General features: G+C 40.5%; 2 protein-coding genes across 4 annotated transcripts in view; both read left to right on the top strand.

Annotated features, from left to right (window-relative positions):
* The window catches only part of Nfxl1 (nuclear transcription factor, X-box binding like 1), a 40,481-nt gene extending 19,533 nt beyond the window's left edge, over positions 1-20,948 (top strand). For all 3 annotated transcript variants that reach the window (XM_057772594.1, XM_057772593.1, XM_057772595.1), the window contains exons 12-23: positions 1,755-1,845; positions 4,485-4,605; positions 4,824-4,983; positions 6,071-6,162; positions 9,385-9,406; positions 9,766-9,906; positions 10,430-10,596; positions 11,841-11,910; positions 15,991-16,095; positions 18,086-18,172; positions 18,943-18,996; positions 19,943-20,948. In XM_057772594.1, coding sequence (XP_057628577.1) covers positions 1,755-1,845; positions 4,485-4,605; positions 4,824-4,983; positions 6,071-6,162; positions 9,385-9,406; positions 9,766-9,906; positions 10,430-10,596; positions 11,841-11,910; positions 15,991-16,095; positions 18,086-18,172; positions 18,943-18,996; positions 19,943-20,116 — 1,284 coding nt within the window. In that variant the 3' untranslated portion in view covers positions 20,117-20,948. The remainder of the gene's footprint in view (positions 1-1,754; positions 1,846-4,484; positions 4,606-4,823; positions 4,984-6,070; positions 6,163-9,384; positions 9,407-9,765; positions 9,907-10,429; positions 10,597-11,840; positions 11,911-15,990; positions 16,096-18,085; positions 18,173-18,942; positions 18,997-19,942) is intronic.
* Positions 20,949-23,986: 3,038 nt separating this feature from the next.
* Corin (corin, serine peptidase) overlaps positions 23,987-27,305 on the top strand; it is a 196,052-nt gene continuing 192,733 nt past the window's right edge. Inside the window, exons 1-2 of the mRNA XM_057772871.1 lie at positions 23,987-24,055; positions 24,855-25,319. Coding sequence (XP_057628854.1) covers positions 23,987-24,055; positions 24,855-25,319 — 534 coding nt within the window. The remainder of the gene's footprint in view (positions 24,056-24,854; positions 25,320-27,305) is intronic.

The following is a 27,305-nucleotide window of genomic DNA, read 5'->3' as shown; positions in this document are numbered from 1 at the left end:
TATTTACCCATTTGTTCCTTTCTCCTTATTTGGCTTCTCTTTGACCTGTTTCTCAGTGGTTTCTATGTTTTATATCTGTGTGTTCAAAAACCCCAACTATATGACTTTTATTATTGTTTTAAATAGTTACAGTTTTGAAGACTTACTATGTGCATTTGCTTCTGTCTGCCATGTGAGTGCAGGTAGCTTCAGATGCCAGAAGAGAGCATTACATCCCCTGGAGCTAGAGTTACATAAAATTTGAGTCGCCCAACATGGGTGCTAGGAGCCAAGCTGAGGTCCCCTGGATCAGCAGCAAGTGCTCTTAACTGCTGAGCCATCTCTCCAGCTTCAGTATTTTTTTTTTTTTTTTTTAGGAATGTTTGAGAGAATAAAAAGTTTTTTGCCATCATATACCATTACTTTTCACTTTTTGTGTAGATACAGATTATTACTGCCGGGGGCCAGCCTCCAGCAGCACAGGCTCAGAGGAAATCCACGGAGTCAGCACATAATATAACTTTTTTATCTGAGGGGTTAGGGAGAACAACACTCGCTCTCTCTCGATGGCTTCCTTCTTTATGTTCTATTCTTCTATGTTCTTCGTACTGTATGCTATTTTTCTACAGCTTATATACCCCAATAAAATCTTTCAGGCAATATAAAAATTTTATGCAGTTACAGTTAATTTTTCAAGTGAATGATTATAATGAGTACAGGTAAAAACAGCATGTTTTCCTTATCCCTTACATGATTAAATATTTTGCTTATTACAGGCAAAAAACATTATCCTAAGAACTTATGTACATTCATACCCAAGCAACTTGTTATAGATTAACCATGTGGGCAAGCAAGGTATTCTTCTCAGTCAAGTGTTTTACTGGCCAGCTGCGTTTTGCAGTTACAAAGGAAGGGCCAGTTACTTTTTTACTTATCTTGAGGTGATAATCTCATAAGAAGTCTTAAAGGAATCACAAATCTAGACTTTATATATGAAAAAGAATCGACCATAGTCTATACAGCTTTTCAATAGAAATTCATGTGTTCTAGCCATGTGACTCTTCCTTGTTTTATTTTTTATCATCAGAACTATGTCTTAGGTTGCAGTCATCTTTATATAATAAAAATGCCCAGTAGAATGGGATGTCTCCATGAGATAAACATACTACATTACAGGCAGTGGGGAATCTCCCCGCACCCATTCACATTATGCCAATACCAGAGACAGATGACAGCAACAAATAAAAGGCACAGCAGAAGCAAATACACTTTGGGGTCTATGGTGGTGGGCCTTGCCTGTCCAGGATTCACCCAGCGGGAATTTGGCTCCTGGTGAACGACACCCTGAAGTCAGTTGCCGCCTGCCCCTCTGGACCACCTGCATACACCTTTGTTTCCTTAGTCGTTCATCCACCCTGTGCTTTGGAGATAACTGGCAGCCTACATATTCAGCCATTTTTATTTTAATTTAAATTAGCCAGACTCATTGTTTGAAAATTGGACTGGATTTGATCAAATTCTTGGGTTAATATAATTTTCTGAATAGAAAAGTAAGTGAAATTTTGCAATGGAAATATATGTCATAGGATAACTAAGAGGCAAGGAAATTTAGCTTGGTGTTGTATTATTATTTACTAGAATAATGTTGATACTCTTGAATAATTTTATCCTTAGAGTAAAAAGAAACTTTGCTTTCTAAAGATTCAGTAAATGACTAGGACTAATGTGCAATGTGTGGGTTTCAAAAAGCTCTTTGTATATTGTTTTCTCTCTAGTGTTGCCCTGGAAACTGTCTACCTTGTGATCAAAATTGTGGACGGATGTTAGGATGTAGAAACCACAAGTGTCCATCTGTCTGCCACAGAGGTAAAGTATCACAGTAGATGTTATTTTATGTTTGTGTTTTCTTAGTTCTTTAGTGTTAGTAGAGAACTTCCAGTTATTTCCTTATTTGGGCTTTCTAACACTCAAGAGAAGGTAATATAGTCTCTATACTACTAGTTTTGAACAAGGCAGTTAAAATTAAGTGCCTTAGGGAAATGCCTAGGGAGAGGTATGGCAAAATTCAAACTCAAGACTGATGGTAAATTGTATCTTTTTTGCTTTTCTTAATCTCGTTTTTTTTTTTTTTTTGGTTTTTCAAGACAGGGTTTCTCTGTGGCTTTGGAGCCTGTCCTGGAACTAGCTCTGTAGACCAGGCTGGTCTCGAACTCACAGAGATCCGCCTGCCTCTGCCTCCCGAGTGCTGGGATTAAAGGCGTGCACCACCATCGCCCGGCCAATCTCGTTTTTTTTTTTAAAGGTATTCATTGATTTGGTTGTACTGTGAATTTTACGTACTTTTACGGACTTTAGCTGTAACAAGGGTCACCCTATCTATGCTAGTGGGGATTTTAGTCTCAGGATCCCTTATACTTTTTGAGACCCTAAAAGTTTTTATTAATGTGTAAGTTTTATCCATTTACAATTGTTGTATTTGACATTAAAATAAAATACAACCATTTTAAGTGGTTTATTTAAAATTATTTTTTGTAAAATACACCCTTTATACTTTGATACAAATAGCATGGCTTTTAATTTTTGGTAAAGATTAGAAAAATTAGGAGGAACAGAGATATGAAAGAAATACATATGAAAAAAATACATAGACATAGGTTACAACTGGGAGGGTTATCTAGTGTATACTGAATACTGAATATGCCCACGTTTATTTTATATGCTTATATACAACAATCCAAAAAGGGGGGAAGAAAGCGAAAGACTGCTTTAACATGACACAAAGGACAACCAGAACAGTTATGTGCTTCAATACTTGAGACATCGAGCCATTATTTCCTGAGTTTAGCATTCTGATGTTTAGGGCAAGTACACAGCAAATATACCTTAGACCAAGTATCCTGATGGCAGACTCTCCCTGGTCAAACCTCCTGTCCTAAAATGAAAGAGCAGGAATAGGCTTGAATTCTCTGACCTTTGGTCAAGGTGGAGAGGACCCATATCTATGAATCATCTTAATATCCAAAACACCAAGTAACCACACCCTGGGTCAGGGTATCTTGTTTGTAGCCATACCTTAAGTTAGACTTCTTGTCAATAACTTTGAAAGAGCAAGAGCAGGCACAAACTCTCTGACATTTAGTCAAGGCAGAACAGACCCACATCTGTGGACCCCCACATAAGAAATGAAATCTTAACCCAAATATAAAATTTTTTATCCCTGACATATTTGATTTTGAAATTCTTCCTTTTAATAGTTTTTATTTGATTTGTGATTCACACCAAGTAAGAATGTCTTATGGCCATCGAATGATGGGCTTTAAATGTGTCATTTCCCTTATTTTTTTTTTTTAAATGGCTTATGATTTATTTGAAGTAATTAGGTAGCTCTTTGGTTTCCCAGTCTGGATTTTGTAGATTGCCTCTCTAATATATTTTAATATGTTTCTTTATCCTCTGCAATTTCCTATAAAATGTTCAGGCTAGAGATTTGATCAGCTTTATGCTTTGTATTTTTTTGTGACATTTGTTGTGACAGTGCTTACTAGCTCCCAAAGAATCTTCCAGGCACTTAAAATGATTATTTAGAAGATGGTTGTATCACTCTGAACATCGGTTTAACTCAGTTTGATATATAGAGTCATTATTTCAGGTTGATATGTAGAGTCATTATTTCAGTTTGATACGTAGAGTCATTATTTCATACTGTCTTCTTCAGAGAGAGCTGCTAGGCCATGATAGACTGCAGCCTCTGACCAGCAGGGCCTCCCAGCACTCACTCATTAATGGCCAACCACTGGTCATGAGAGAAAAATCACCCTTTTTGAGGGAATTTATCCTTTGAATAGATGTATTTATGAAAATAGGCCACAAGATTGTTTGCTTGTTACAGTTTTGAATAAGTAGCATGTTAAATTTGTTATTTAGAACAGCACTTGAGAAGCAAGGATGTTTCTAAAGGTTACTCAGGTACTGGTATATGTAAGGAAAGATAAAATTCTAAGTGTGTGGTGTTGTGAAGCTTGTGAATGTGATCATGTACTGGATCCAGACTGTTAAACAGAGTTCTACCAGTGTTTCTCAAAGCTGCTGTCCTGAACTACTCTCCTGCTTTTGAGCAGTGGATACCAGTTTTTTCTATTTCCTCTGTATGTGTGGAATCAAACACTGAAGCACACAGCCTTTGTATATAGCTTCTTTTGTTTAATGTGCTAAGAATAGTTCATATTACCACTGCTTTTCCTTTTTCTTTCTTCCCGAGACAGGGTTTCTTTGTAGCTTTGGGACCTGTCCTGGAATTAGCTCTTGTGGAGCAGGCTGGCCTCGAACTCAGAGATCCGCCTGCCTCTGCTTTCCTAACGCTGGGATTAAAGTTGCGTGCCACCACTGCCTGGCCGAACTGCTGCTTTCTAATGGCAGGCTATCTCATTGTGCATTGTACAAATGCACAGCTGTTGATGTGCATTTTGGTAAGTCTGTCTTTTAAAGTATTGGATCTTTTTCCTCAGGCAGTTGCTATCCATGCCCAGAAACTGTAGAAGTGAGGTGCAGCTGTGGTAAGGCCAAGGTGACAGTGCCCTGTGGCCGAGAGCGAACCACGAGGCCACCCAAGTGCAAAGAACTGTGCAGGTTGGTGAAACTCTCCACACCCCAACATCTGATGCCTTCACCTTTAAATTCTACTGACTTTTGGTAGTATTCTAATTTTATTTTGTGTTAGTGTTTTCAAGCAATATTCATAGCATAGACTTTTCTATGATTTTGGAAGTTATATAAATAATTGCACTTCAGATGTATTGTTCAGTTGCCAAAAATAACTTAAATAACTTAAAAACTTTCTGATTTAGTCGACCACCAACATGTCATCATACAAGTCAAGAAAAACATCGCTGTCACTTTGGCTCATGTCCACCATGTCATCAACCTTGCCAAAAAGTGTTAGAGAAATGTGGGCACTTGTGTCCTGCTTCATGTCATGATCAAGCATTAGTGAGGCAGACTGGCAAGGTAAGAACAGTGGTGAAGAGTTCCTGCTTGCCTGTGGGCTATGTTTTCTTCAGTGATTATTTAACAAGCAACCATAAGGGTCTTTAGAGCATTAAGCATTCTACTCGGATCTGGGGGTGAAGAAGACAAGACTTGGTCTTTTGTCTTAAAAAACTTGGAAAGGAGCCGGGCGATGGTGGCGCACGCCTTTAATCCCAGCACTTGGGAGGCAGAGGCAGGTGGATCTCTGTGAGTTTGAGACCAGCCTGGTCTACAAGAGCTAGTTCCAGGACAGGCTCCAAAGCCACAGAGAAACCCTGTCTCGAAAAACCAAAAAAAAAAAAAAAAAAAACCAACTTGGAAAGGCTGGTGTATTGTTCAATAGTGGAGACCTTCCCAGTATCTCCAAGGTCCTGGGTTCATTTTTTAGTACTAGGAGGAAGATGGGAGGGCGTCACTAAAATATTTGTAAATATAGTATGATAATTATGATATTTAGATTAATTTACCAGTTTCCCTTCAAACATGGCTAGGGATATACTTGTTTATGTATTTATTTACTTTTAAAGATATATTTATTTATTATGTATGCAATGTTAGAAGAGGGCATTGGTCTCATTATATATGGTTGTGAGCCACAGTGTGGTTGCTGGGAAATGAACTCAGGATATTCAGGAGAGCAGTCAATGCTCTTAACCGCTGAACCATCTCTCCAGCCCTGATATAGATAAATATTAATTTACTTTATTTAGAACCCTGGTTATATGTAAAGTTCTAGGTGATGAGGAACATAGGGACTATGGTGGATACTGGAGTTTAAATGTTTCTCATTTTGCTTTTGGCTCACAAGAGGTTGAGGAGACTATGCTGCCTCAATTTTAGCTTTTAAACTGATATCTGCCTTAATTTTTAATATTGGGTGTATGTAGAGAGGAATAATCTTCACAATGCAGATGGAATAGAATGTTTCAGCAAACATTTGTTGAGTAGTTGGATGTAGTTCAGCGTGTGTGAGCAAAAGATCCACAAGCACTATTTCCCTAGTTTCTTCGGAAGGCTGCATGGGATCGCCCTTCTGACTTGACAGTGTATTGCATTTTACTCCCAGCATCAGCCTATGGGCCCGTGGGAACAACCAGCCGAGCCAGCGTTTATTCAGACTGCATTGCCTTGTCCTCCGTGTCAAGTTCCTATTCCTGTGTAAGAACCAGAGTTTAAAGCTTTAAAAAAAATGTTTCTGACATAGTATGAACTTCACCTTCTTCACTTTTTAAGTTTTATATTTCATGCCTGACCTGTATACTATAGTCTCCTTGTTCTAGTTCATTCTTTCTTGTTTTTGGTTGCTATGATGCTAAGCTTCCTATGCATGTCTCTCTTTGTGTTTTCCTTGCTCTTGAATGCACTATCCTTAGTTTCCTTTGCAGCAACAGGTACCGACAATTAGGAAAACATTTCCAAGAGGCGCATTATTTGTTACTTTGCCTGGTGGTTCTCATGCTAAAATGCAATGTTTCTGAAAACGGCTAGCTAGGTTTAGATGGTAAACGTAAAGGCGAGTGTGAGAAGGAAGCATTGGAAATCCAAGCAAAGTTTCCTGGATGGATCAGGGAATGGTAGAGATAGAGTTTTAAGGAGCTGAACCTGTAAGAATGGAGAATCCTTTAATGTTTCATACTTTAAGCAGAGGCTGTGGTTTAAAGAAGAAAAGGAAACAGTTCTGAGGCATAACAGATATTAGAAAGGGGACTGTTAACAACTAAGATTCCAGATCAACAGTTGGTATTGATTTTTCAAAGACAGAATTCTGGTTTTTGCCCTTTCTAGAAGTCTCATTTTTCTTCTGCCACTTCTCTTCTACTATTCATGGGACTTAATCCCTTTTACGTGGTGCTGGATTCAGTTTAGTCATATGTTAAGTTTTTGAACAGTGATTAAGAGCAGTTCTGCTCTTTCAGAGGATCCAGACTTGGTTCCCAGGACACACGTAGCTGCTTACAACAACAACTGTCTCTAACTTTACTTTTAAGGAATCTAATGCTTCTTCTGGTCTCTCTGGACACCAGGAACACACATGGTACACATGTATATCTCTGCAAAATACCCACACACATAATAATTGAATAAATTTTTTTAAAGTAAAGACTTAAAAAACCCTAAGTGTGGTAAATATGCTTGTAATCCAAGCATTCAAGAGTCTAGGACAGGAAGATTATTACAAGTTTAAGGCCAGCCTGGGCTATCTAGTGAGTTGAGTTCCAGTGAGAGGTTGACAAAGTGAAGTCCTATTTATTTTTTAAAAAAGAAAAAGAAAAAAGTAAAAAAAAAAAAAAAAATCTACATTAATTTTGCAGTATTAGTATTGAATATTACCTTGTATTCTTATGGTGTCTTTTTTTTTCCCCTGGTTTTATAATTGTGGAAGTACTAGATTCTCTGAAAAAGTTGGGAAATACTTCTCTTTAAGGATTAGTGTGAATTCTTCAAATGTTGGTTAGAATTGAAGCTTCTCATTCTGGGCTTTTCTGTGCTTGTTTTTGTCTGTTCCAGAGCATCATACACAGTAGTTGGGAGTCCGAATCCATTTCATACTGGCCTCTTTTTCGCTTAGCTTATACATTTAGGTTACACTTTATTTTTTTCATGCTTTGATACCTTGCTTCTTTTTATCACTGAATAACATTATTGCACTTCCTGGACATCCTATAGTTGTCTTTTTTATTTTTTTATTTTTATTTTTTAGTTGTCTTTTTTAATATAATATTTTATCCTTTGAGAATGTTATGCACAGTAGTTTGATGATATTCTCCTCCCATCCTTCTCCAGCTTTTACCAGATCCATCCCCACTGTCCCGCCCACTCTCAGCCTTGTGCATCTTTTTTTCTTTACTAACTCCAGTTTATGTTGGCCGCTCATATGATCTCATCCTTTTACCTATTGAAGGGCATTTTGGTTGTTTTTAATAAAAAATAAAACTGCTATAGATGTTTATGTGCAAATATCTTTATAAGTATAACTTTTAACTCATTTGAATTAAAACTTAGGAGTGTAACCGCTGGATAGTATGGTGAGTTGATGTTTAGCTATTTAAAAAGCTCTCAGATTAGCTACCAACGTGGCACACCAGTTTGCGTTCTCATCAGCGTTAGTGGTGGACTTCCTGCCCTGCATCTCATTCGCATAGGGCACTGTCAGCATTCTAGCCATTTTGTAGATGCATGGAGGTACTGTCGGTTAATTTACAGCCTCCTAATGACCGGATGCCAGGCAACTTTTCACATGTCTGTTCAGCATCTGTTGGTCATTTCGAAAGATTTATCTTGTTCAGGTCTTTTGCCCATTTTCTGATTGGGTTTTGCTTTCTGTCTGTTGTTAAGCACAAGAGTTCTTTGTATTGCTTACCAGATATGTTTTCCAAATGTAGTTTACTCATCGGTCTCCTTTCTGTCTGGTTCTTTGCTGAACAGACATTTTTAGTTTAGTAAATTAGAACTCACCTGTTTCCTTTATGGGTCGTGCTCTTGGCATTGTGTCTAAAAAGTAATATGAAACTCAAGATTATTTAGGTCTTATCCTGTGTTTTGTATTTAGGTCTGCAATCCATTTTGAGTTGGTTGTCAAAGGTGTAATGTCTCTGTCTTACAGTGGATATAAACTTGTTTCAACATTACCACTTGTTGAAAAGAATATTCCTCCTGTAACTTGCCTTTTCTTTGTCATAGATCAGCTGATTTTATTTGTATAGACCTAATTCCGGACTCTGTTTTAGTTCACTAATTTATCTGTTCTTTCACCACTACCACATAGTCTGAACAATCTACCTTTGTAATAAGTCTTGTACCTATCAGTGGATGTTAACTCTTTAGCTTTGCTCTCATCAAGTTTGTGTTGGCTGTGTCATGTCTGCTGATTTTTTTTCATGTGGACTTGAGGTTAGATATTAGGATTTTGTTACTTTGTTTTGATTCTTCAAAAAATATTTATTTATTCATTATGTATATAATATTCTGTCTGTGTGTATGCCTGAAGGCCAGAAGAGGGCACCAAACCCCATCTCAGATGGTTGTGAGCCACCATGTGGTTGCTGGGAATTGAACTCAGGACCTCTGGAAGAGCAGGCAATGCTCTTAACCTCTGAGCCATCTCTCCAGCCCTCAGACACCCTTCTTAAAGAATCTATAAATAGCCGGGCGGTGTAGCCGGGTGGTGGTGGTGCATGCCTTTAATTCATCAGCACTTGGGAGGCCGAAGTAGACAGAGCTCAGTGAGTTCAAAGCCAGCCTGGTCTACAGAGTGAGTTCCAGGACAGCCAGGACTCTGTTTCACAGAGAAACCGTTCTTTAAAAAAAAAAATCAAACAAACAAAAATTCAAAAAGCAAAAAAGAATCTCTAATGTTTTCATTTTATTTTTTTCTTACAGGGAATGTCTGGGGAAGCATGAGGTGAGTTATAGGTATAATCTTTAAGTTTAGTTTGTAATCTTTATCACTTTGCCCTGGAGTTGTTAGAAATAATTTACTGTCTCGGACTTCTACAGACTGCCTAGGATTAGTCAGTTAAACTGTATACTCTGCCTTATGTGGGAATTAGCCTCTGTGTGCTCAATTTTCCTCTCATTAATAGGTGCTTAGAGGAATGTCTTGATATGTGCTTAGTTTTGATATAAATATTATTAGTGGAAAAATGTTAGACCACCGTGAAAATTGATCTCAGATCAGTCACTTTGGAAATGCAAGACCAGAAAGTTTTGTGTAGACATGTGTGTTGTGCTAGTTGGCTATTTCTTATTTTTATTTTTAAGGTGAGTCCTCTACCATGCCATGCTGTAGGACCCTATTCTTGCAAGAGACTTTGTGGAAGAATGTTGCACTGTCAAAATCATACATGTATGAAAGAATGCCACAAAGTGACTGAAATTGATAACTCTACTGTCAAAAATAAGGTAACATTCTTAGGATGGAAACATGAATAATGACTGTATCCTTGATACCCCAGATATGCTATCTACTTTTTTTTTCCCTTCCTTCCTTTCTTCCTCCCTGTCCTGGACCTAGCTGTTGTAGACCAGGGTGGCCTCGAACTCACAGAGATCTGTCTACCTCTGCCTCCCAAGTGCTGGAATTAAAGGCGTGCGCCACCACCGCCTGGTTACATTTTTTTGAGACAGGGTATCTCACTGAACCTGGAACTTTCCAGTTGCTAGAGCAACTGATTAGCAGGGCCCAGGGCTTCTCCTGTCCCTGCCTCCCCAGAGCGGTTGAAAGAGATACACGCCTCCATACCTGGCTTTTACATGAGTGCTGGGATTATTCTGCAGGCCCTGTACTGCTGAGCAATCTCTCAAGCCCTATTATTTGTACTTCTGAGACTGAAGTACTTTGTTTTAGAGGGGTCATCTACCGTTTGTAACCTTAATATGTGGAAATGTTAGATATTTTGGTGATTTATTACTTTGTTATTTTTAGGCTGGCCCAGAATGCCTTCAGTGTGAAGAAGGATGCTCTAAGCCACGGCCTCTGGGTTGTCCTCACCCATGTGTTTTGCCTTGTCACCCTGGAAAATGCCCTCCCTGTGTTCAGATGCTCAGATTAAAATGTCACTGCAAGATCACAAGCCTCTATGTGGAATGTAGGTAAGCAGCCAGAATATGCTCGTTTAGCGAAGATAATCACTGATGTCTCCGGAAGAATCTTGTAGAATACTTAGAAAGCATTGTGTGTTGCTGAGACTCTGGTGACTGAACTTCAGCGGGGACCTGAAAGGAGGAGCTGCAGTCTCACCTCCAGTGCCTTGCTCTGATATCAGCCAGCCAAATCCTGCTTCATTCTCTCTGGGGGTTTGTAGAAGATTCACTGCTTTCAGAAGTTTAGAGCCCTCTTATGGAAGAACATATAAATGATGGTATAAACCTAGAAATGTTTTGGATAGAAATTTGCCTAGTTGATAGCTACTTAGGTATATTTTTTGATTTATATTTTTAAAAGGTAGGTCTTTATTATTAAAAAAAATCTTATAGCATTTATCATAGTAGTATTTGCTTTGTCTTTTTTTATTACCTAAAACTATGTATATTATGTGGAGGGGGGGAAATTGCCATTGTCATCTTGATAGATCTAACATAATTTACCATGTGTGGTTGCCACTTTTACTTTAGACTTCTGAAAAATCAGGCTCGTGAGAGTGCCTTCCAACTAGCTTCCGACTCTCTCAGACATGTTCCCATCTGTTTGTCAGCATTTTCCAACTTTTTGGTACAATGACAGCTCATGGTTAATTTTGAACTGCTTACTTTGCTTTGAAATCACTTGCTAGATATGTTTTTCAAGTTTATTTTTGTAGTAGTTTTTTAAAGTAGTTGCATATACATTTTAGAAACCCATCTAATTTTCCTGTTCTTGAGTATTTTTCTTTCAGAATTTTATTACTATTTGTGTGTGTATGCGCTCTCTCTCTCTCTCTCTCTCTCTCTCTCTCTCTCTCTCTCACACACACACACACACACACACACTCACACACACACAAACACACACCACACATGTAGACACACACACTTTTGCATGTGCACACCTTTGCATGCTATGGCACATGTGGAGGTCAGAGGACAACTCTTTGGAGTCATTTCTCTCTTCTCCCTTTAAGTGGGATCTGTAGATTGAGCTAGAGCGTCAGGCTTGTGCAGCACATGCCTCTGCCTGCCGAGTCATCTCTTCAGCCCCCATGGTACCCTAGCATAATTGTTATGGACATAATTTAAATGTTCTATGAAAAAATGAAGTGTGATGCTTTTATAGATATGCTTGAAATCATGAATGCTTAGAAAATGTACAAAAAATGGACTTTGGTTTAAATGTCATAAAAAGTTTTTCCTATTTTTAGAAAAATAGCCACAGCTGATATAAATGAAAAGAATCTCCTCAGTTGTTGCAAAAACCAGTGCCCCAAAGAGGTAAGTTGTAGTTGGTCTTTTAATGTCCTTGGACATTGCTCCCTCTGGGTTTTCTCCTTGTTGACTACCTCAGTTCAGTTCCTCGCTGGGCCCACTAGAAACTTTGTTGTTTTGTTTCTTGAGACAGGGTTTCTCTGTGAAACAGCCATAGCTGTCCTGGAACTAGCTTTTGTAGACCAGGCTGACCTCAAAGTCACAGAGATCCGCCTGCCTCTGCCTCCCAGGTGCTGGGATTAAAGGTGTGCACCACCACTGCCCAAAGACATAGGCTGTTTTAGTTAGGGTTTCTATTGCTGTGACCACTATCACTCTTAGACAGGAAAGCGTTTAGTTGTGATGACTCTCTTATATACTTCAGAGGTTCAGTCCATGTTCATCATGGTGGTACATGTGGTGTGCCGGCAGACATGGTGCTGGAGAAATAGCCAGGAGTCATTTGTCTCACAGGCATCAGGAAGAAGTCCGAGACACTGGGTGGTATCTTGAGCATATATGAGACCTCAAAGCCCACCCCCACAGTGACACACTTCCTCCAGCAAGGCCACACCTCCCAATAGTGTCACTCCCTTTGGGGGCCATTCTCTTTCAAACCACCATAGGGGTTTAGGGGCTTAGTACAAGAAGTGACTTTTTTGTTTTTAGGGAACATTTTTAAAGCTAGCTTATACATTTTACTGCAGAAAGTATTGACTTAGTGCTTACTGTCTAAAATAAGATTCAAAATACAGATTAAAACTGTGAGCCATAGGTAGTTAGTAGTAGATTATTAAAAACAAAAACAAGGTGCATGTGTACATGTATATGTTTAATTTTAAAAAGGAACTATCACGTAGGTCCAGTAGGATATAAAAAGGGAACTATCATGTAGGTCCAGTAGGATATAAAAAGGGATGTATCACGTAGGTCCAGTAGGATATAAAAAGGGAACAAGAAACACCGAAGGGACATGGAAGGAGTGAATGTAGATGATGGACATGGGTTCTGAGTGAGGAGAATATGAAGCTAATTGTTTTTCTAGTTCCAATTCTGTCCTGTAATTTTTGTTTGTTTTGGCCATGGATAAGCCCATCGAATATATTCAACACTGAAGGTGTAAAATTTAATGTGAAGCCTTACAGCTTCCATTTTGAATGCTAATTTTGTTTATAAGTCCATTAAGTTCATGACTTTGGGTATGGTTAATTTGGGTGTATGATTTTTTTATTTACAGGTTTTTGAAATAATAACATTTTAGAAATGAAATGTCATGTATATGTACATAGCATATATATTATTTAATACAGCTAGGAAGTCAATATTTTATAATTCCACCCTCAAAAAGAAAGCATTGTTGGTATCTCCAAAGTCTGTCCATGTCTTGTCCTGAACGTATTTCTTACGCATTTTTTCCTCTATTTTAAATGTTACCACCACTTACTGTAAAATTTTTATTGGGCAGGGAGTGCTTATATGCCAGGGTACATGTGTGGAAGACAGAGTTTTTATTGGGCAGGGGGTGCTTATGTGCCAGGGTACATGTGTGGAAGACAGAGACAGCTCTTTGGTGTTGGTCTCTTCCACCTGTACATAGGCTCTGGAAATTCAAACTCATTGTCAGGCTTGGTCAGCAAGTCTGAGCAGTTTGATCTGTTGAGCCATGTCACTTGCCTTATATTTATAGGTCTTGCTGCAGGTATGTGTAGCTACAGAAACACTGCTTAGTATTTTAAAAGCATATGCCTTTGGGATTTGTTTGTACAAATTTGCTTGTCCCTTTATTCTGTCATATGTGTGCTCTATAGTTTGTGAATAAATGTTTGGGTTATTGCTAGCTTGGGTTGTTACCAAAAACACTTATGCTGACTAGTCTTACGTGTACTTGACACATAAGGCTAGAGTTATCTGAAAGAAGGGAACCTCAATTGAGAAAATGCCTTCTTAAGTTCCAGCTGTAGGGGATTTTCTTAATTAGTGATTGATGGGGGAAAGGCCCAGTCCTTCATACGTTGTACTGTCTCTGGACTGTGGTCCTGGGGTTTTTCTATAAGAAAGCAAGCCAAGTAAGCCAGGAGAAGCAAGTCAGTAAGCAGCACCTCTCCACGGCCTCTGCATCAGCTTGTGCCTCCAGGTTTCTGCACTGCTTGAGTGTCTTTTCTAACTCCCTTTGGTGGTGAACAACAGTATGGAAGTGTAAGCCAAATAAATCCTTTCCTCCCCAACTTGCTTTTTGGTCATTGTGTTTGTTGCAGCAATAGAAACCCTAAGTAAGACAACACTGCTATGAACAGATGCTGCTTTGTGTATGCATAGGTTCCTTTTGGCACATAGAAGTGGTGCAATTCCTTGCTCAGAGGAACGTTTGTTTAATTTCAACCTTAATAAATCATATTGAATTGATTCTAAAATGATTTTATGTACCAATTTATTGACAGTGAATTTTCCAATTATGGAAAATTATCACATTTTCATACTTTTGTTCTGTGAAGGTTTCTATTGTTACCCATTTTTGCTAATACTTACCTTATCAGTTTTTTAAAAATTGCTTTTTTGTGTGTGTCTTACAATTTTACTCCTGATCAGCAGCGAGTGAGTGTCTCTTCAGGTCTGTGGCATCCCTTTTTGCCTTTGGGTGCTTGGTGGACATACTAGCACCGGCTGGTACTAGTGAACAAGTTTCACTTCTAGTTGTAAGCTACAGAGCTAGCTTTGAGTAACTTATAAAAAGAGTGAGGTTGGGGGCATATCTTAGGGAGGACATTGGATGTTGGTGTACAGAGTCTAAAGGAAATGCCTTATAGCCAGGCATTCAGATGATCAAGTTCTGTGAAGGAATTGGTCTCTACAGTGAGACATCAAACCTGCCTTGTCTCCTTGACTGCTTCACCTTGGGTCTAGACACTTATCTTGTTGTCTTATGTCTACAGACATAAGGCAGGAAGCTAGAATAGCGTATGTAGCCATGACTATGATATCAACTCTTGAAGTGTAGACTAAGAACATTAAAAATTTCTAATAAAATATATAATAATTGTAAAAGAAATAGGGAACTGGGTAGGTCCCTAGTTCATGAGTTATGGGTTGGGGGGGAGGGCAGGCAAGAGCATCATGGACTGTTAGATGAGATGGCAAAGTCAAATGATAGATTTGAGGAAGACATGTATAATTAGGGTTCAGAAGACCCAGCCAGCGAAAGAGACCTGCATGCTAGCAGTGGCATTCTGGAAAGTGTGAAGACTTTTAGTATTAGGAAGGTGTGACATAGGACCAGTGCTTTCCACCCTTTCATCAACCTCCAGGGCATTGGAGTAGAGCGGTGAAGAGAGGGCTACACTGGAGTCATGGCTCCTTCAGTGGTTTTGTATTCCTTTATTTCCTTTGCCCTTTAGAGTCACGGAGTTCAAACTGAAGTGCAAGATTTGAGTAGAGAATGTTTCACGTGAAGACATTCAGGACAGAGATAGCAAATAATTAAAGATTATTAAACACCATGGCACTTACTGAGTTGTCTTGACGACTTAAATTATGCGTATTAAGGGAGTGTTAAGGGTAAACAGAATGAAAGGCTGAGCAGTTGTGACGGTGACAAGAACCCTCCTTCCTCATGTTTCAGCAGTGTAAGGAAGAGGCAGTACTCCTGGGCTCTGTGTACACTCAGCAGTCCACCTTAGCATGCGCCTGACCTCTGTCACTCATGGCTCCCATTGTTGCCCCAGGGCTCCTCGGGGAAGGGACGTGCTTTAAGGCACACAGCACTTAAGCTTGCTTACCTTCATTGGCTTAGTCACCTGGCTGTAGGGTGACAGTGACTTTTACACTTGAAGTGGAGATTGAGAACGTTAAAATTTTCTAATAAAAATAATTTGTGTACAGGGAGGGGAGCAGAGAAAATGTAGAGCTCAATAAAAAATAATTTGTATAAATAATTATAGTAATCTGTCTAAAAAAATTAGAAGGATCAGTCCATTCATTATTCAGGGTTAGTTGGCACTATGCGTGACGCTCTTAAAATAGCCGTTAGGGAGAAAGGAAAGGTGGAGTATGACCAAAACGTAAATGACCAGTTGCTTTTTTTTTTTTTTAAAAAAAAAAAAAAAACTTTAGCTTCCTTGTGGCCATAGATGCAAAGAGATGTGTCATCCTGGTGAATGCCCCTTTAATTGTAACCAGAAGGTAAAACTTAGATGCCCCTGTAAAAGAATAAAACGGGTAAGTATTTTAAATGATAGAATTCCTATTGCTTTGGTTTGTGTGTTGGTAGTTCTTTGGCTTTAATTTTAAGGTTTTAGATTTTAGAATCTTTTCATTATATTTAAACTAAGCCAATTTATTTCTGTAAGTGCTCGTCTAAAATTTCAGCATTGCAGTCGAATTTTTGTAACTTAGAGGAATAATGATGGCTTTCTGTTGGCTCAAGCGCAGTGCCCTTTGTTGGCATAGCACTGCTGCGCTCTGAACTGAAGTGTGAGCAAGGGGCTGGTGAGAGGGATGGGGTGGGCTCCTGGGGTAGGAGATGGTCTGGAATTATGTTTGTTGTCTTTTTTTTATGAAGCTTTTATTTGCTGTCGTATTCTCCTTTGAAAATAGTTCCTTGAAAAAACTTTATAGCCATAAAGTAAGCCTCATTAATTAATACTCAAACCTGGAAAAAAGTAATTGTAGGATAAAATATTTTTTTAAAAAGTTTATTTTTTATATATTATGTATAGAGGATTCTGTATGTACACCTGCAGGCTAGAAGAGGGCGCTATGTCTCATTACAGATGGTTGTGAGCCACCATGTGGTTGCTGGGAATTGAACTCAGGACCTCTAGAAGAACAGCCAGTGCTCTTAACCTCTGAGCCATCTCCAGCCCTGGATAAAAGATAGTAATGGAAGAATAAGCAGGTGAAAACTTAGTGACCAGAAAGATCATTCTGCAATAATTAAGGCTGGGTAGTGGTAGCACACACCTTTAATCCTAGCACTCGGGAGGCAGACGCAGGAGGATCTTTGAGTTTGAGGCCAGTCAGGTTTACAGAGTGAGTTCCAAGCCAGCAAAAACAAAAAACAAAAACCGCAGGGTTAAAAAAAAAAACAGTTAAGAAAAAGAATTTTTTTTTACCCAGTTCTCAGTTAACTTCAAACAGGTAGAGGGGACTCCTTAAAGACTTCTTTTATTTGACTTGATTTACCATGCTGCAGCTATAGTTGTATCATGTTATATTGTATTCTTGTGGTCCTTTCCTTAGCTAATTGGTTTCTCTTTGCATAATTCTTTATTCTTCCATGCAACAGACATTTCTTCTGTGTGGCTCTTGGATTTAGTTTTTTTTTTTAAATTTTCACTATACTTTCTTATAGTAGGTAAATTCACATTTAAATTTGTATTTAGTTTGTATTTAAATTAACCCCATTTACAAGAAAATATTTGCCAAACTATGTTTAATCTGGATGTGTTTTCAGTTTTCTGAAATCTCAGGTCTTGTCCATGTGTAGTTTCCTATTCAGTACTTAGACAGTGAAGGGTTTTCATAGGAACTTAAAAATGTTAATAGTTGAAAGAAATCTCTATAATTCTTCAGGAAAGCCCCAGACTGTTTTTGGCTAGCAGCACTAAATGTGTGTATATTACCGAGGTAGATGGAGCATGATGGAGTCTTGGCGCACTGTGCATACTCACACAAGTGTACGGTCGACATAGGTGGTTGCTAATGCTGTACCAGACCGCGCACAGCCAGAGCATTTCCTTGTCCCAGAGAACTCTGTTGGACAATACTGCTCTAGAACATTTCCTAGATGCTTTGGAAGAATAACAAGAATCAATATATAAAGGATAAAATATTAAATATACAGGATAAAAATAAAGTTCAGCAGAGTTGGTAGAGGCATATAGTAAATTATTAAGTTTATTGTTTTAATTTTATGGTTTTAATTATTTTAATTAAATGAAGTAGGGGATCCCTTTATTTTGGTTCAGGGTACCCCATGGCAGATCCCGCACGCATCCTGTAACTCCAGCTCCAGGCACACCTTCTTCTGGTGTCCGAGTACCTCATTCAAGTGCACCTACCCCCAGTCAGAAAAAGATATAAGGGAGTAATCATTTGAATCAAGATACATAATGTTACAACCTTCAGCTGTTAGGTGAGCTTTGCTGGCATATAGTTGTGATTTGAAAGAATAATTGACTAAATTTTCAATTTCTATTACTTGTAGGAATTGCCATGCAATAAAATACGTGAAAGTCAGGTTTCAGTGGAATGTGATGCAACATGCAGGGAAATGAAGCGGAAGGCGTCTGAGGTGATGTCTCATTAAGACTAACTCCTAATGCGCTAATGGCCTTTGCCCTACGATTTGTTCCAGTTCTTTATATTAGTAAAATCACTTGTGCTTACGTTAAGAAGGCTCCTTGTATAGGCTTATTTTGGACCTGAGGTAGTTTTATTGCTTGCTGTGTCTCTAAACATTTTGTCTTTTATATCCGTTAGTGTGCTTGCTCTGTCCCATAGCCATTTGTTATAATGATACTGTTAGCCTCCTGAAAATTAGGCTAAAGTAATGCAAACATAAGATTTGGGGATGATTTACAGTTTGAGATGTCTTTAGTGTTGATTCTACCTTGCCAAACCAGCCAATCCACAAATGATTGGTTTCCTTGATTCAAAGTCTTGCCTTCCAGACAGGCATGTGAGAGAAATGATCAGTTTCTACTCTAAGAAAATGTGGTATTAATAATTGATTCTTAATATGGTAACTTAAGGAAAAGTTAAAAGTGTTTTAATTTCAGAGTCTTAATGACTTGAATTGTGATCTAATCTCATATAGCTGGTAAGAGGAAATGTTTATTTAAATTATAACAAAAATATAAATTATATTCACTATCCTTAATCTTTTAGATGGAATGGAACTTGGTCAAAACTTCTCAATGTAATATTTATATTTCTTTATAGGCTTTCCAATGTAAGGCTACCAAAAGTTGCTTTAGATTGTTAGAGCCTGGGTGGGAAGATGCCAGACTGCTACAAAGAATTTGATATCTAGTTGTTTATTTTACTTTTAAATGTAAATAGATTAAAGAAGCAGAAGCCAACGCTGCTCTGGAAGAAGAAAAACGAAGACAGCAGGTACCTCAGTGCTGGGCAGGCTTGTCTCTTGTGTGGTTGTTCTGCATGCAGCATGGGTGGCCTAGAGTAAACCAAATGCATCACAGCGTTGAGTTTATTCTATATATCAAAATCTACTTGAAATATTCTGATTTTTTTTGTTGACAAATGCCTTTTTATATTAAATTAAATTCACTGATAGATGGTCTTTAAGTATAACTTATAACTACAGTAGCGGGTGTGTTAGGCTAAACTATGTTGTGTAGATAATACATATTTGCTTAATGGTCATCATTGGTTAGTCAATTACTATAGACTGTATAGTAACTTAGTGGGTGCTTACCAGGAGGATAAAAGTCATCAACAGATGATGACTGACACTCCAGGCTATCTTCTTTTACAATTGGATTTCAGTTCTTCCTAAAATAATCACTTGCATTAAAGCATGAAGCGTTTTTTTCCCATTAAAGAAAAAAGTATTTGATAAAAGAATATAATTGAGGCAACTTTTTATTCCTTACTTGTTGGCTTTCTGTGATATAAGCCACTAATTCTTATTTCCTGCATTATAAAAATGCTAAAATTACATGTGGAGCATCTCTGCATTTTGAGGAAGGTGCTCTGGAGGTAAAAAGTGGAGTTAAATTAAGAAAGCCGTTGTCTGCATTCTAGTGTCCTTTGACGCAGTCAGTGGCATGTCAGCCAGTTTAATATCAAAGACAGGCTTTCAGTCTGAAGGAATCACTTCATTGGCGCTCAGTTCTGTTTCTTACCTAACTAAACTCTTAACATTTGTTGAATACAGTCAGCACTAGATGAGAGGATCTTTATTTCTATTTAAATCAAATTAATATATTTATTATACTGTTACTATCAACATTTCTTATTGTTTAATCTTCATTTCAATAGAAAGTTGCAATCCAGTATATTCTTTGAATTTAATACAAATGGAACTGTTTTGCTTTAGGCTGAACTCGAAGCTTTTGAAAACAGGCTGAAGGGTCGCCGGAAGAAGAACAGGAGGAGAGATGAAGTGGCAGAGGAGCTGTCTCTCTGGCAGAAGTACAAGCCCTACCTCTTCCCGGCGTTCGGGGTCCTGGTGGCAGTGCTTGTATGGTACATTGCCCATGGTGTGGATTAATGACCTTTAAATCTTTCAATATACCTCAGACTGGAGTTAAGTAAAGTTCAGCTTAAGGTATTAGAAAACGTGAATTGTAGAACGTGACACGTTCACATTTTTCTGTGTCCTTGTCTGGCTATAGTTAGGACGGATGTTTAGCTTTATCTGAGTTAGTGACCAGAGGCAGTGAGATACCATCTAAAGTCAGAGCAGAGAGCTTAGCTGGTGGCTCCGTACTTCTTAGTCTCTTCTCTGATGGTTTCCGTTCAGTACTCCATCCATTTTGTGACTTCAGATAAGACTGAGCCATCTGCTCAGCAACAGGGATATTTCTCTGGTCACTTACCGGGTACTTTTCTTGATCATGGAACTTTGTACTTTTTTAAAGAAGTGATTCTGTAAAAGAATCTGAAATTCTAACACAAGGCTTTATAATTAGATTCCACATTAGTTTATCAGAGAGGAATTTTATTGGCCATTGAAGCAAAATTTACACTGTTTTCCTCAGAAAATAGAAAGAAATGCCTGACTAGGTTGCTTTTAGGAGGCTGTTTTTTGTGCAAGAAGCTTAACTGAAGTTGGCATGTTTGGTAAAACTTGTATGTATCTTTTGATGATGATAATAAAGGAAAACTAAAATTTCTGAGCAATATGTGCTGAGCACAGGGTTGTGAGCTTTATGTACCGTTTCATTTCTCTCTGCTGCAGTTCTTGATATATTATAGCTGGGAACAATCAACTTTATAAAATTAAACTTATAGAGAAATAATCAGTAAGCCAGATTACATAGATTTGTAAGTCATTTAAAGTAGTTTTGCTATTTAATTTTTGTATTATTATTTCCATGAAAAGTTTTCATACCAAATTTGTAATAAATAATATTTCTTATTTAGAATACTCAGGAGCTCCTAGTTTTAGGTTAGACAATTCGTATTGATGGCTAAAACTCTAGTGATATTGCAGGAAAAGAACAATAATATTAGTACTCTTAGCAGTGATAGTGTACATTTTAAATATCACTCCAAATATAAGATAACAAGCAGAGTAGACTCACAGAAAATAAGTGTGATTTCATGTGATAAGTGGTGTTAAAAAATAATAAATGGTGCTGGAGAGATGGCTCAAAGTTAAGAACACTGTTCTTCCAGATGACTCAGGTTTGATTTCTAGCACCCACATGGCAGCTCACAGTCAGCTTCATTCTCCAGTTCCGTGGGAATCTGATGCTCTTTTCCAACTTCCACAGGCACCAGGCATTCATGTGGTATGCAGAAAAAACACATACACTACACATAAAACACCTAATAAGTCTTTATAAACCAAACAAAACAAGACGAGAAATAGTATAGAAAATGATAGAAGGGTGGGAGGGGTCTAGTTCAGGTTGAGAAAGTCCTTCAGAGAGTTTGATGTTTGAACTGTGACCCCGTCTGAAAACTGGGGGGAAAGTCTATGAGAAGGGAAAGCAGTAAATAAAGTCACTAAATTTGGGATTTGATTCATTTGACACAGCTGAAGATCAGAAAGAAGGGCTGAGAAATGAGAATTTACGTTAAATGTAAATTGAGAGGGGGCAGTACTCTATCTGGGCCAGTTCTGGGTTGGGGAAAGACCATGTTAAGGATTTGGGTCTTACTCTAGTCAGAGTGGACAGCATCGAGCAGTTTTAAGCAAGGAAGAGACTTGTGTGGGTTTCTGCAGTTGCCACTGTTGTGAGGAACAAAGACTGCAAGGGGTGCTTAGGGGTGGGGTTTGGGCAGCAGAGGACACAGTTGGGCGCGGTCCAGGTTCAAGCACTGGGGATTGTGATTTAGTTACCTGAGACTCCAGTGACTGGAGTGAAGAAGCTGCAGAAGTTCCTGTCTGAGAAGAATGCGGGAATGTGAGGAGAAAGTGGATACCTTAGGTCAAGGTGGAGTTGCCTTTTGTCCACATTTCCTGGTAAAACCCTGGTAATGGTGTGGGATGGCAAAAGGAGGAAAGAGATAGTCACCAGGAACTGCAATGTAAACCATCTCCAACACCTACCTAGTGTGTTGTATTTTCCTTGCTTTTGCTGCCCACATCAGAGTGAGTGCTGGAACCAAAGGCGCCACAGTCACCACACCTGGCTGCAATCCACCACGCCTGGCTGCAATCAAAGGCGCCCCTCACCTGGCTGAGTTCGGGGCTGTTAATGTTAAGGATTTTAAACACAGGAAAATGCTTTCTGGTCGGAAGTAGAATTTGAACACCAAATCTCCAGAACTTTATTTCCTTTCAAGAAATACACCTTTGACGTAGTGTCCCATGTCACCTCCAATGTTCTTTATTGATGCCCATAGAGTCCTTTGCCTTCTGAGTCCCTGGTGCGACGAATGTACTCCCATCCTGCCGCGTGCCTAATTTGTTGTGGCTTCGTCCACTTGAGCAGAGACAATGGAGTGACAATGGAGTGACGAGCCAAGTTAAGACACTGGGGAATAATGGCCCTTTTTGATAAGCTCAGTGCTAAGGGCGACTGTCAGCCTCAGGCCTTTTATAGTCAAAATTACTGAAACATTGGAACATCTCAGTCTCCAGGATGGGTAAATGGGCATGGTGGTACATGAGAATTATACCAGCACCCAGGAGGCTGAGGTAGTAGTAGGGTTGTGAGCTCTAGACCAGAGGGCTACAAAGCAAGACCTGACTCAAAGTGGCACACCAGAACTTACATGTTCTTTTACTGTGAGAGTTTGTTCATAAGACTCAGTCAAAGATGATGAAGGCACAAGTTCTTACGACAAACGCACACACAGCTGTTTTATTTTGTCAGTAATCCCTCTAAGTTTCTTTAATCTTTGTTTTTTTTTAAAAAAAAAATTATGCAACTTAATTATGCTTGAAGTGCTAAACAAAACTTTCAGGATGGTACAAGAAATGTTAATTTTTTGGAATATTAAAATTAAGACATTAGACAGGTATTGCCACTGTCAAAATGAATTGAGGGGCAAGGGATTTAGTTCAGTGGTGGAGCACTTGCCTAGCAAGTCAGCAACCACAGCTCTAAATAATGTAAGTTGAAGTACTTATGTGATGTTTTTTATAAAAATAATTCCAGTTGGTCACTAGAAATCACAGCACTCTATAATTTGAGTATAAGACATTTGATTTCTTACAGTATGAAAGTTAATTACTAAGTATAAACAGGTATTCACCCTCATTTTTTATACCCCTTCTCTCCCAACAGCAAAACATACCTCCATTACTGGTTCTGTTAGGGTAACTGGAGCAGTTCGAAGCCAGTTTGGGCCATGTTTACCTTAATAGTACAATCTTTTTTAGGAACACAGCATGGAAAGGCAAGGGAGAGATCATGTTGACTCCACTTAGCTAAGGCTGTTTCGTAGATCCCATAACACCTCCACCAGGGGGCAGAAGGTGGAAAAGAAAGGCTCTTGGGGCGTCAGGATGGGTGTACCTTCACCTAGTGCTCCATTCACAGACCGAGGGAGGGTCTCTGGCCCTCAGGTGCAGCTGGCAGATGTGCCTCCTGGGCTCTGGGTTCCCAGATGGTGGAGGTGTGTGATGATGCAGGCTCTCACTGATGCTGGAACAACATGAAGTCAGTTTTAAACTAAACACCACGTATTAAAATACCCATTACCACTGCCTTCCAGTTGCACAAATGTGCCTGTGTCCATGCAATGATGCTCAAGGGACAGGTCACACAGTCAACTGACTGTGTAGCCTCCTCTAATGGAGATGGACTACTTCAGTAAAACCGAGTAAGTTTTGAAGATTTTGATTGAAATTAAATAAAAAAACAGGTTTAAGAAAACATGTCTTTGGCCCCTTTATTTTATCCTCTTATTCTTGTTATTATTTGGCTAAACATTTAACAGTTGTCTTGGTCTTCAAGTGGCAATGCGACCTCAGCAGTGGAATGTCTTCAGTGCCATCCTTGCTGCCTTAGGAATGTGGCTCCCTGTGGATGTCAGGCGTGGATTTGCTGCACCCCCCCCCCCCCCACACACACACACTTCAGCCTGTGGATGCTCTTGGCAGGCAGTCACAGGTTGGAGCTCTCCCACTCCGGAAAGCCTGAGCAGCGACTCAATCTTGCAAAAAGCAGTTTCCTCTCTAATTCTCTAATTAGAATTCTCTAATTCCATAATGCAAATAATGCCTGCCTTCAAACCTTCCGTCTTTTTTTAACAAAACAAACTTGGCGTTGAATTGTTAGTGTATGTGGCAGTCATTGTACTTGCGTGGCTATATTCCTGCCTGAAGGGATGGAGTGACCTGGGGCTTGATCAGGAGAGTTCACTATCATTCTACAAGTTCTGACCTCTGCTGCTCCTGTCCTGTAGTTTAATTTTTTTTTTCCTGGTGTGGAGGATTGGAGCAGCAGACTCTTGACTTCCCATCTGCCTTAGAAGAATTTTTTTTTTTTTGAAGGCGGGGTGGGTATGAAGGAACTGTCATTAAGGGTTATGGGTAGGACCCAGCGACGTGAGTGGAGGGAGGGAGTGGTCTGCGGGTGGGGTCTGCCAAGGAGACAAAATATGGGGCTTCTTTCCCCTGAGTACAAGTTCACTCCGAGTGAAGAGAAAGACACCCGTAGAGCCTCTTCTATAGAGCTGAGAAAAGCTACCGAGATAAGAGTGGACGGAGAAAAAAAGATATGTTCATGAAACGGCCCCCCGCCCTTGCTCCGGAAGAGCACGGTCGCCGAGCTAGGGCCCCAAAGAGGGTAAGATCCACATTTCGCGCTCCTCTCGTTCGCGCACAGGTTGAATGCCTGAGTCCTGGTGACTTCAGATTCAACCCTTTTCTCCCTGTCCCTTCCTCCCTTCATCGGGTGCCACCTCCTTCCTGTCCGTGGGGCAGTGAGTACGGACTTCTCGGTGGCACGCTCAGTGCCCTGAAGCCGGTTCCCAGGCGAACGGTCCTCCACGCCGGTGGCTTGGCGTCGGGCACGCAGGCAGTCATGGGCAAGGTTTTCTTCAGCGTTCCGGTCAACTCAGTGCGGAGAGCCCGCTGCTCCTGTCCCGGGCGATGCTACCTCTCCTGCAGAATCCCTCCTACCGCCGCCCTCCAAGCACCGAGTGGGCTTGGCTGCGCGCGGGTTCCGGGAAAGGCTGCAGGTGGAGCCGTCGGATCCGGCCCCTCGGGGACCGGTGGCTTCCTCTCCGGGCCCACGTTCCAGGCTCCCGGCAGCTGGAAGGATAGCGTCGGAGCCCCGCCTGCCCCAGACGTAAGCCTGCAACCCCACTACACTCAGCCGGGCTGCTGCGCAGTGACTGGGTCCGGTTTGCAGAAGCTTCCCCTACTGAGGGCCAGTCAGCACCCCGGAACGGTCCCGTGCGTTGGCACCGCAGAACAGAGTACAGGGAAAGCTCGCAAACTTTCCCTCGGGAGGGTACCGGTTCCCGAAGCACCGGCGCCACAGGCGCCTGTCCGCGGGTCGCGCCGCAGGCATTGAGCTGCTGGGGTTTGGGACGAGTTTTCACGCATTCCCGAGGAGAGGTGGCCTTGCTGCTACGTTCTCCAGAGAAAGGGAAGGGCACTGCAGAGCGTTCCCCTGACCCGAGCCTGAAGAAACCCAGTCTAGGCTGCGACTACCCTTGGCTGAGGAGTCATTAGGGTCCTGGAACCTGCTGGTTCCTGCCAGGGTCCCAGCTGCGCAGAGGCAGATAGGACCAGTCAGTGTCAGCGAGGAGAGGGATGGTTAGGTGTCCCGTCAGGTCCTGCTGGAACTCGGTCCGGGATTTCCACGCGGGTGCTCTGGAGGCCGGAGGACGGCAATGTGGGCGCTCTGTGCGGCTTCCCATTTTGGGGAGCGAGTTAGGGTCTCAGTTTCTAGCTTCTCTGGAAGGTTGTCCCGTCCCGGCAATCCACTCTCACTGAAGCTTCCCAGAACAAGGCGCTGAGGAGGCTTGCGGTACAAGGCTCCAAGAGTCTCTATGTCCACGTCTGTGCTTTATAGTTATTCCATTTTTAAGATTTGAAGGAATCCACCGATGAACTCGGAAGTCTAAGAGAATCCGAGAGTGCCACCAGAAAAGGGAGCCCAACCAGGCACTGCCGCAAATTGTCCTTCTAGGACTCATTTTGGCAGAGATGAAGTTAGAAGTGCGGCAAATGTTAATTTTGGCAAATCCCCCAAACAAACAACAAAACCCTAGGCTTTGGGGGTATATACGTCAATCACAATACCGTCAACATTAGCTGACTGCCTGGTACCCCCTAGTCTTGTATGAGATTGCTCAAAATCAGTTTCTGAAAGCAGAGTTCTGGGGTTGCTAAGTGCCTAGTCACTGGAACAGTGAAGACCTGCGGATTCCTCCTTACACCGAGCGTTTTCACTGTATGAAGTGTCTTTAGAGTGCGGGGAACATGGAGTAACCTAAGCCCCAGGAAGCTGTGAAGCTTTTGTAGGGAAGGGACCCATTCCAGAAAGTTCCTTGTGGGGTAGGGTTACAATACAAATAAAAGCCTAAATTGTCCTTCCAGTTGGGTAAGGGGAGGAGGTAAGAAATTGTTTAGTAATCTCTTCAAGTAGATTTCCAAGAATGAGCAATTTTTTTTTTAAGACACGGAATAGATTCCACCGTAAACGTTCATGTTGCAGAAATCTCAGCAATAGCAGAGTGGTCACCAGGGCCCTGTATCCGCCATATTGGAAAGAAAGGAGGCCGAGGAGGAGGTACTGCATAACTTCAGGATTAAACAGGGGCAAGACGCACACACAAATGCAGTTAGGTTCACTGTAGTCTGGGTGATTATCATCTCAGTTCGGCGTGTGCGTGCGTGCGTGAGCGTGTGTGTGTGTGTGTGTGTGTGTGTGTGTGTGTGGCTTCAGGAAGCCATCCAGGGTAGCATCAGTTCCCAGAACGGGGTGATTGCTGCTGTGTTGCAATTGCTCCCCAGTCTCACCATGGGGCCGCTCTCTCCGTGAGTCTCACTGTTCCTGGCAGGGTCAAGGCAACCACTATGAATTTTGAGGTGCCTACTCTGGGATATCTGGAACAGGTATCATAAAAGCTGGTAAAGGACAGTGTCATCATGTCCCTACAAAGCTAGCTTGTGTTTCAGGCTTGAGGGGGCGAGACCATTTGCAGATAGACATTCTTTTTTTTAAATTTTTTTTTATGATTTATTTATCTTTATTTTGTGTGCATTGGTGTGAAGGTGTCAGATCCCCTAGAACTGAATTTTCAGACAGTTGTGAGCTGCCGTG

This window comes from Chionomys nivalis, chromosome 6 (genome assembly GCF_950005125.1).
Source record: "Chionomys nivalis chromosome 6, mChiNiv1.1, whole genome shotgun sequence".
NCBI classification, from domain to species: Eukaryota; Metazoa; Chordata; class Mammalia; order Rodentia; family Cricetidae; genus Chionomys; species Chionomys nivalis.
Note: the sequence above shows the minus strand (reverse complement) of the source record. Positions and strands in the feature narration are given on the sequence as shown.